Source organism: Mytilus edulis, chromosome 4 (genome assembly GCF_963676685.1).
Source record: "Mytilus edulis chromosome 4, xbMytEdul2.2, whole genome shotgun sequence".
NCBI classification, from domain to species: Eukaryota; Metazoa; Mollusca; class Bivalvia; order Mytilida; family Mytilidae; genus Mytilus; species Mytilus edulis.
The window spans coordinates 13,960,873-13,971,246 of record NC_092347.1 but is presented as its reverse complement, the minus strand read 5'-3'; the positions used below and the strand labels follow the sequence as shown (position 1 = coordinate 13,971,246).

Here is a 10,374-nt window from a genome sequence, read left to right as displayed (position 1 = left end):
TCTGTCAATCAAATTCATATTATCTTATATAAATAAACTCAAAAACAAATATTCATTTACACAATACGTGATTTTTAAAGTGCCCCGAGGAGTAATACAAATATTAAAACATATATATTTGAATTTCCTTGTATATTTTGATTTTAGACTTCGGTTCTCATTTTCCTCGTTGTTCAGTATTACTATATTTATCATTACAACTTATTTTGGATATAACTGTTCATTAAAGGGATCTTACACGTCGGTTACATAATATATTTTGTGGTTGATCATTAAATTTTATTCACGGGAAAATATTGCTTTTTGGTTATCAAATGTCATCATTGTTTAGTTGCTAACATATATGAAATATACATTATGGTAAAACATTTGATTTGAAAAATGTTTTTTAAAGACTTTGAGTTTATTTTTGAACCGGAAGTATACTGTCTGGTCAGATAAACGATTATTCCGTTTTCAATTTCGTTTTAAGAGTAGCAAAATCGTGAATATTAACGAAAACAGACTGACCCGTAAGTGAACACAGATGTGAGGCTTCAGGTGTCCCTATAGAAAACCATTTAGTACGTTCCCCATTCAACTATAAACCATTTATGTCACCTGAACAAAAACAATTTTCTTTACGTTTAAAAAATACGTTTAGATTGTTGAAATATCTTTTAGCTCAAATTACCATCTGGGAGTTGACATAGGCGGATCCTGGGGGAAAGGGGATGTTAGGCCCGGGTCCCCCTTTCGTAGGAAAAAAATTGGTTGATTATATCAATGGGAATCACTGAAGCATGACTGGAGCTGGTCCCTCTTAGGACAGTCAGCCGGGCCTCCTTATGAAACGTTATGGATCCGCCACTGGTTGAAATATCCGTGGAGTTTTCAGATTTTCCAATAACTGATAAGTCTGCACTACAAATTACATATTCTTTACAACAAATATTTATCATCAATCCAAGAATTAGTTTTATCTAGCAAAATTTACTTTGTCAAAAAGTACATTTCCTGTCCTTGGTATTTCTTACTATTGTATGTACCTTACTAGGTAGAAAGTAAACATTTCTTAGCATTCTATGTACCTTACTATGTAGAAAGTAAACATTTCCTTGCATTCTATGTACCTTACTAGGTAGAAAGTAGACATTTCTTAGCATTCTATGTTCCTTACTAGGTAGAAAGTAAACATTTCTTAGCATTCTATATACCTTACAAGGTAGAAAGTAAACATTTCTTAGCATTCTATGTACCTTACTAGGTAGAAAGTAAACATTTCTTAGCATTCTATGTACCTTACTAGGTAGAAAGTAAACATTTCTTAGCATTCTATGTACCTTACTAGGTAGAAAGTAAACATTTCTTAGCATTCTATGTACCTTACTAGGTAGAAAGTAAACATTTCTTACCATTCTATGTACCTTACTAGGTAGAAAGTAAACATTTCTTAGCATTCTATGTACCTTACTAGGTAGAAAGTAAACTAACATAAAGTTCGTTCATATGTTGTACTGTTACATCAATGTACCAGGATAGGGGGAGGGTTGGGATCCGGCTAACATATTTAATCCCGCCACATTCTCTATGTATGTGCCTCAAGTCAGGAGCCTGTAATGCAGTGGTTGTCGTAAACTTTGTTTTTGTGTTACATATTTGTTTTTCGTTCATTTTTTTGTACATAAATTTTTTCTCCTTTACTAGTTCAAAATCACGGTAAGCTAGTACATCTACTAGGTACACATTATCAGGATTATGTACTAATGACCGACATTGTTTCTAGTTTCCTGCTTAATAAAGGATCCCAGTCTTTTTATCAGAATGTATCTGGTATTCGAAATTTCAAATTATCGGTGCCATTTCAGCCAAAAGCCGTTTGTAAACAGTCCTCGCGGTCAATTAAAAAAAAAACTTACTTGTCCGATAATATTTGTCGTTAAAATATAAAAATATATGTCATAATGAACATGTCTGGTTTTCTTTGGTAGTCTTACAAATGTAGATATTTATACCCTGGTTATTATATTTCTTGGATTTTGATTGGCTAATGACAGGTCGTTAAAAAAACAATAGCCCACCATGTTACCTAACCAATAAACCCGGTTGTTGTTAACTATTATCCCTACAATCTTCACTCGGGTTTTCCTAAGTTCTGCGGTTGTTCCCAGTGAAAAATTCCGTATATTATCCATGATGTTTGCAATTAAATATGTAATATACTAACGATTTTATCAGGTAGAATATGCTATTGCAACTGGGTAAACAACACAGCATTAAATTCTGAAATTTATCGAATTGCTGGATCCAAATTTCCGCATCAATTGTGGAGTGAGATGAAAGCAGTATAATTCCACGTGAACTCAATCATATGTCATAATGAACATGTCTGGTTTTCTATGGTAGTTTTACAAATATTTTCTGTTCATTGCGACAAAATTGTGTTCATAGAGAAGGGATCATTTTTAAAAGTCTGTCATATTAATCTATGGCCTGTTCATGATAAGGCTAGTGGTCGAACCAATGACTTTCCGAAAGCGTGGCGAGCATGGTAGCAGCGACAAGGAAAATAACAGTTTGTATATATCGCTTGCATGGATTTAGACGCCAAACTGAACTTAACAACTTACTTGTTGCATATTATCGTTAACCCCACACAATCCATCTACTCCTTTGTTTCCTATTGGCTGTTGGGTATTTCCACAAAGTTCATCTAGCCCTTTGTTTTCTGTTGGCTGTTGTGTATTTTCACAAAGTTCATCTAGTTCTTTGTTTTCTATTGCCTGTTGTGTATTTCCACAAAATTCATCTAGTCCTTCGTTTTCTATTGGCTGTTGTGTATTTCCACAAAGTTCATCTAGTCCTTCGTTTTCTATTAGCTGTTGTGTATTTCCACAAAGTTCATTTAGTCCTTCGTTTTCCATTGGCTGTTGTGTATTTCCACAAAGTTCATCTAGTCCTATGTTTTCTATTGACTGCTGTGTAATTCCATAAAGTTTATCTAATCCTTCGTTTTCTATTGGCTGATGTGTAAGTAAACTTTTTTCGCATGCTGAACATGAATACTGGAAGATTGATTTCGATGTACCTGGTACGAAAAAAAATGTAAGGCTAAGTGCAATATTCAACCTCATGATCCATTTGTGCACAACGTTTTGAATCAAGTGTTTGCCATGTTTACATGTTTTAACAGGAACAAACATTAACCCTAACCTGAATGTAACATAGCAAGACAAAAATGTTAACCTTGCTTTCAGTAACTGCGAGCATTTGTTTTCAATACGCTATAGCTCATTATGCCGATTTATGAGTACGTCTTCATTTCATTTCCCTTCAAAGTTTAGTCGTTGTGATCTGTAGCTGACTTTTGTGTAATTTTTTCGTCTTTTACTGATATCCATTATGTTTTCTGGCCTTCTTAGACATATCGGATTCTCCTGTGGTATCTTTTATTCGTTTATTCTCATATATTTTGTACTTTAAATAACCCTTATACGTCAGCCACAGGTTTTATTTATGAGTTATTACCATGGTGTATATCTCAACAACGTTTCGTTTTGATATGTTTAGAGTCATTTTGTTAAATAATTCAAATTCAATCATATATATCTATACTATTAAACGAGAAGACCTCATGTTGTGTGTCGCGTCTCTTCCTTCTGCAATAAATTAATCATCATGCCTCTGTGTCTTATAGGTACCATGCATAGTGGCATTTGTCATCGATTCTTACGATTATTCAGTTTGGGTTTTTTTGGGAGAAAAACGAAAAAAGGCTTCAGGGTATTGTATCTGTCATCAGACCGACTTTTTAGTAATAGACAAGACTTTGTTTTACCTTTTAAACATAATTTTCATAATCACTCGTGGACAGGACAATTATTTTCGCGTTATTTTGCATGTATACTATGCCTATGTATACTCCTATAGTATATAGAGACTCTCTATATATATATATCATAAAGCAGGGATCGCCGTGGAGAAACAATTTGGAATTGATAGTTAATAGCATATCCACTTTATTTATAATATACGTATGTTCATAGTATACAGAAACGCGAAAATCATGGAATTTAAAAGAAAAAAAAGGACTTTTGAAAAAGCGGGAGAGCTTAAAATAAGTTTCCCTCTCCGAGTAACTATGACTTTTGATGTCTTATTTTGAAATCCTCCACACATAAAATCTCTTACAAAAAATCATCCTACAACTGAGTTTACATACTTCGACCAAGCTCTAAATGCCCGCGATTTCGCGTGTGTTCTAGTATTAATTAAATTTAATAAATTACCTGGTGCTATGATTGCAGTAACTTCATTATTTGTAGTTAGTTGTTTTCCATTTGATGTCTTCACAATAGTATTTATGAAATGATGTATGCTTTCTTGAAAATGTTCGTCTGTATCTAATGCATCGCTCCTCATGTTAAAATTCAAGACTAATGACCCTGTATCTGATTCTGTCACCTCCAAACAATCTTCGTCATCCTCACTTACCCAACCACTTTTGTCAGCACATATTTTATCTATATATTGACAATAAAAGCATACTTACTCTTAATTTTTTATCTTTAAAAATGGTTTATGTAAAAGTTACCACTCGAAACATGAAAGATAACTAGTGACATATCTTTTTTTTCTCATCCCAAATGAAGCTTTTCTTACCATGTAGAGTAAAAGGGTTCCAAATAACATGACTTTTTAAATTGTTAGTATGTTACTCCCTTTATTACGAAATGAGAACTGTGTTATTCTTTATTTGTAACAATTCAGCTCTATAATTAAATTATGACATTTGCAACTCTGAATTTGCATCTATGCAATAACTGTAGTATAATGTGACAGATCAAATAAAAAAAATGTATAAAGGGCATACGAATTAACAAAATTCGCAAATTAAAAAAAAAAATATTATCTGCCTCAGGATGTACTTAATATTGATACAGTTAGTCAGATGAGCATTAGTTCAATAACAAAATAAGCTGAAAATATTGATATGTGTGGAGCTCATTTTTGAGATATTTACATATTTTTAAATGGCGGGAAAAGGCGACCCGGACTTTTACCTTATAATATTTGCATTGATATTATTTAGTTCTAAAATCAAAAGAAAAGAAATCTAGAATCTACTTAAATATTGGTAAATGACCTTTTATGAGCTATTGAAGTCTTTTATGTTTGGGTTTTATTTGGCAAAATATGTTACTCTGTATCGTAGAAAAAAAACCGAGCATCTGTCAAACTTTCCTTAACCTCATCCAAGTACATCCAGTTTTCAGGAAAACATATGTGTAACAAATTAAAGATGATAAAGATGAATGATGTAAATTAAAGAATATAAAATATGTTTATACTTATTTTTAAATCTGCACTTCGATACTCGGTTTAAATGTCTGTGTTTTGTGTCGGGTTTTTCTAGCAGAATGGTCAGTTATTTTTATTGAGTATCTATTGCTATTAGACATTTTTTAAAATAGACAAGTTATTCATATTTTTATATGAGCAAAGAAAGGCACAATATTCAAACTACAAACCTTCTGGGCTTGTTATTATCATACACATGGTTTCCAATATTTTGAATTCATCTAGTTTGAATATCCTTTCGATGAATTGCCGTATTTCGTCCTCAAATTTTGACAGGTCTTCTATTGACGACTTTGTCACATTCACAAAAAGGATGAGACTCCCTTCTGATGCCTTTGTAAATTCAAATTTTAACTGTCCTTTGTTTATTTCTTCCTTGAAAGAATTTAAAAGTTCTGCTTTCTGTTTTGCATCATTGTCACTAATTTCAGGGAATATGCAGAGTAATTGTATAGTTTCTGTTGCTGTAAGCAATACATAAAAAAGTCTAATTTGAAATGGACGCCAGATTCTTTTTTAAAGCACCATATAATATATTGTTTTTTTATGTTTTTTTTTTTTTTTTGGCAAAAGTACACATAATCAAAAATGCGTAATTGCTGGTTTATTTAAAAGGTTGTTTTTGTTTTTTAAATCTTAATTACAAATTACTAAGAGCAATCCTTTAATATCCGTATGTGAAAAACCCAAACATATACAGCTGAATACGATAGAAACAATTCCATTCGAATACAATATAGAACACTCCTGTTTACCTGTTTGGCATCATTATTATACGTCAAGAGGAAAATCTACTTGTGTTTAAACAAGTTAAATAATTTGTAACAGATTCAAAGCAATTTTGCATATAGTGTCTCTCGTGGTTTGGATCGCGATTTGGGTGAGACAGTCTTGGCAAAGTCTTGGAAACATACACCGTCGCCGGTACGTGTATATAGCAAAGAAAGATCCGACGAAGAAAAAAAAATCAACTTTTTATTTGCAGTTGTTCCCCTATTTCTTTTTTGACAGGGAGACGAATTGATATAAGGAAAACCTTGCATCCTTATCTCTTGTTATTAATGTACATGTGTTACAGTATTTATATGTACATATGTCATGTACATGATTTTTGGGATAATATATGTTTAAAGTAAACATAGCTGACAGAACTTAAAACTAAAGTTTGTGTTAGATTTTATCAATTTTTCTAGGCATGGGAAATTGTAGAGCTTTACATTTTGCATAGACACTTTATTGTTGGAGACCGTTTGTTTACATTCTTTATCTTTGCTTTTGCTATACAAAAGTTGTGTGATGAAAGTTTTCACTGAACGCGTTCACATTTTCTTTCGGGGCTAGCAGAAGTCCGACACCGGGTGCGGGATTCTCAATTTTATTGTATACTAAATAACCTGCACCATCCGAACCCTAAACAGGCGTGATTAATTAGTTTTAATACATCCTAGCTCATATAGAGATTGACATGTATCAAAAATTGTCACATGAACGCAGCCGTGTTGTAAAGAGAGCATGACATAGAAATTGACATTCTTTAAATGTAGGGAACTCTACATGTATAAACATATAAATTATGTTTTATCTAGACATTTTGCCTTTACATTAAGTTGCTGATGGTCTAGTGAAGATGATTGCTGCAGTGTACCACTTCTTTCTATATGCAGATATTAATAATAGGGAAACTTTGAATAACGCTGTTTAAAACATAAGAACTAGACTGAAAGCATGACCAAAGCAAAAAGATGGGAAAAAGGCACCAGCTTTCAACACTTGACACAAGAATAATAATCAACATGACAAACTAACCTGCGGATTTGGCCAAATCATGGTATCGGTATATGTTAATTTTTAAAGCCTAGTAAAGCCCAAAATCTGAACGGATACGCAAGATTACAATTCAAGAAAAACACATGCAATGAAAAGTGGCACTCGAATTTATACATTTTGGTTCATGGATAGCAAAATCAAATATAATGTAGTGGAGCATTGAACATCAATACAGTCCAAATGTTGTACCAAATCTTGCTAAGATCATCTATGTTTTTGAGGGAAAATCCTTACTATTTCGAAGGTTTTTATCTTTTTTATTAACGAGTGAAGGAGGACAGCTAGACAACACTAACTGAGCCAATAGTTTACCATAAATTGCAAGATATGAATTACATCTTGCTTTATATTTCTTATTTTCTATCCAAGTTTACTTGAATAGAAAACAACTCTGTATGTATATGCATGGCATAAACATGTATAATCTTTCAAGGCTCAGAACATTAAGCGACTGCCATAGTACGGTATTCATGTAGGCATTATCCGTACTGAATACTTGTACCTTTTGACACGTGGAATGTTTACTGTTAGATTTTTAAGGAATGACTATAATAATCTTTTCTGTCTATGCAGAAATAACATAAAAAATGTTTTTTTTTTATATAAGTTATGTCTATGAGGTGATACTAGTAGACAAAAACTTTCAACCAATCAATAGACGTGTATCGTTCATGATTAAATAATTGAAATTCAATCGACGTTTCTTATATCAAATATGTAATGAACTTACCATCATTTGAATTATCCTCTATATACTCTGTTAAACCTTTTTGACGATATACCTTTACTGTTTTACTATGGCCCTCCACAGGAATTACTATAAAGCCTGAACAGATTATACATTTTAACTTTCAAGTTTAGATTTTAGCCTCAAGTATTATGTTATCCATGAAATCCGGAAAAACATGTAAATGTATTTCAGGACTATATCATCATGTCTTGTGTGTAATGTTCTTTGTATAAACTTATGCATCAATAAAATTAAATTCACGGAGCATCAAGCCTTGGTAACTCAATCCATAGATATCAGTTGTTATTGACTTTGAACCAGCACACAGTAATTTTGAGTACTGTTAGATCGATACATGGTGTCTTTTGTCTTTTTTTCTCTTCGCGACAATTTGTCGAGGCAAGCCATTTCAAACCAATTTTTTTCAATTTGTTCTTATATTGTACTGTTACACCAACACTGTTTCAGAATAGCGGATGGTTGAGCGCTCACAAATATGTTAAATCATCCCAATATAGGTCTGTCTAAAGCCAGAATGCTGTAATTTAGTGGTTGCTGTTAATAGCTATCTGTAACATTTGGTTTTCGTATCATTTCGTCATAAAGCAGGTCGTTGGTTTTTCCGTTTCAATTAAAGTTTTTTTTTTTATGTCGGGGACTTTTGTCGCTTAATATACGGTATGGATTTTGCTCATTGTTGAATACCGTACGGTGACCAAAAGTTTCATAGATGTTAGTCTCTCATGCATAACTGCGGGTACTCTCAAATCGTACTTTCGTGTTTATTTGACCTGTTGGTACTATTTGTAATGCTTTTTTATTTGATGTTAAATTAGTCAGGGTTATATCTGTTCTATATACCAGATTTGATAAGTGTTTGGTATTACTATACAATTTTATTTCTTCGTACTATGAACATCAAAATTATTTATTTTGTAAAAATATGTCCTTTCTACATTTGACCTGTACATGTATACATACCTTACAACAAAATTATTTACATTTAATAATACTATTGCAAATGGCGGATATTTGTTCAAGCTTATTGTTGTTTTTTCTCAAATTGTTTAACATTTCACAGCGGTATAAAACTGTTACTTTAAGTTTTCATCTATAATCTTATTCATTTTGTATTTACATTGTAGCATAGGTCGTTCAGTGTATGTTCACTTGCGTTAGTATGTCTTTTGATTGAGTTAAGACATTTCAATTAATATTTTATAGTGTGTCTTTCTATGTTGTGATGGTACACTATTGTTTCAGATGAGAGTGGACGATTTGGTACCATTAAAACGTTTAAACCCGCTGTAATTGTTTGCACCTGTTCTTAGTCAGGAATCTGATGTTCATAATTGTTTCTCGTTTCTCGTTTTTAATATAGATTATACGGTTGGTTTTCCCCGTTTGAATTCATATGGTTTTATACTAGTAATTTGTGGGGCCCATCTATCTATCTATCTATCTATCTATCTATCAGAAAATATGTCAAATAAAAAAAAATGTGGAAGGTGCTGCTGAGAATGCAGTTTATTTTTCGTCTTTTTAAAAAGAATGTGGTACATCCAAAACCTTAAAGTTCATATTTTTTTTTTTATAAAATACAACTATTAAATGCAGGTTTATTCGATTCTAAGTATTAAATTTGGCAGAAAATGTTCATAAAAACTAGGAATTCTTGAAAAAATTAATTCAATGTTATTTAGAGTGTAAATAATGTCAACAATACTTTTATTTTATGATTTAGGAGACTTGATATCAATCATTCAACGTTTACAAATGTTTTAGAGTAAAACATCTTTCACATAGATTGAAGTGTAATCTGTATCATGTAGACATTCAATTACCTATATATTTTCTTTGGTTTTAAACGGGGCTTTCCATGTTAATCTCAAAGTTTATCTACTTGATAGTTTACCTTTTCTATCCTCTACAAGAGACGTTGAATCAAGTATTTCATCTGCTCTATCTTCCATTTTCAGAGTCTGATACTCCTGTATTTGTCTTTGAAATGACGATGACAAATCTTTGTTTTTAAGGTATTGATCCACTCGTTTACTTACTTCGGTGAACTCAATAAAGAAATCGAGCATCTCTTCTTCTGATATCATTGAAACACCATGCATGTATTTATTTCTGGCATATTTAATTCGTTGTATGTCATCACCAATCGCAATTTCTGTTGGCTGTGGTTTTGCATGCCAGTCACGTGAAGGTGCTAAAAGAAGTTTAAATTTTTTACCAATTCTCCAACTGAGAGATATGTCAAGTTGTCTGAATCCAATTGCCGGGTCTACCAAAGTTTTCACAATTTTCCATTCTTCTTGGTTCAATTTAAATTTTGTCTTTACAATTTTCTCATATACTATTCGAGGTTCAACACCTGAGTTCTCCAATAATTCGTGCAGCATTTTACAAAGTACATCTCTTAAGACCAGATTTATTCTGGCATTCCTACATTGTTCAAGTGAAAAGGCCAT

The 10,374-nt window shown here is 32.2% G+C and overlaps 1 protein-coding gene across 1 annotated transcript; it reads right to left on the bottom strand.

Moving 5' to 3' along the window:
* Positions 1-1,979: 1,979 nt before the first annotated feature.
* Positions 1,980-10,374, bottom strand: LOC139521266 (uncharacterized). Its single transcript, XM_071314735.1, has 5 exons — positions 9,813-10,374; positions 7,898-7,993; positions 5,511-5,804; positions 4,269-4,502; positions 1,980-3,067 (listed from the first exon to the last, which is right to left on the bottom strand). The coding sequence occupies exons 1-5, from the start codon at positions 10,372-10,374 to the stop codon at positions 2,598-2,600; spliced, it is 1,656 nt and encodes a 551-aa protein (XP_071170836.1). The 3' UTR covers positions 1,980-2,597.

Excerpts from the sequence above, each read along its gene's own strand:
- LOC139521266 (XM_071314735.1), bottom strand. The coding sequence starts at position 10,374 with ATGGCCTTTTCACTTGAACAATGTAGGAATGCCAGAATAAATCTGGTC. Across the intron at positions 7,994-9,812 it reads TCTTGTAGAGGATAGAAAAG|GCTTTATAGTAATTCCTGTG; the intron begins GTAAACTATCAA and ends TAATCTGTTCAG. Across the intron at positions 3,068-4,268 it reads TACTGCAATCATAGCACCAG|GTACATCGAAATCAATCTTC; the intron begins GTAATTTATTAA and ends TTTTCGTACCAG.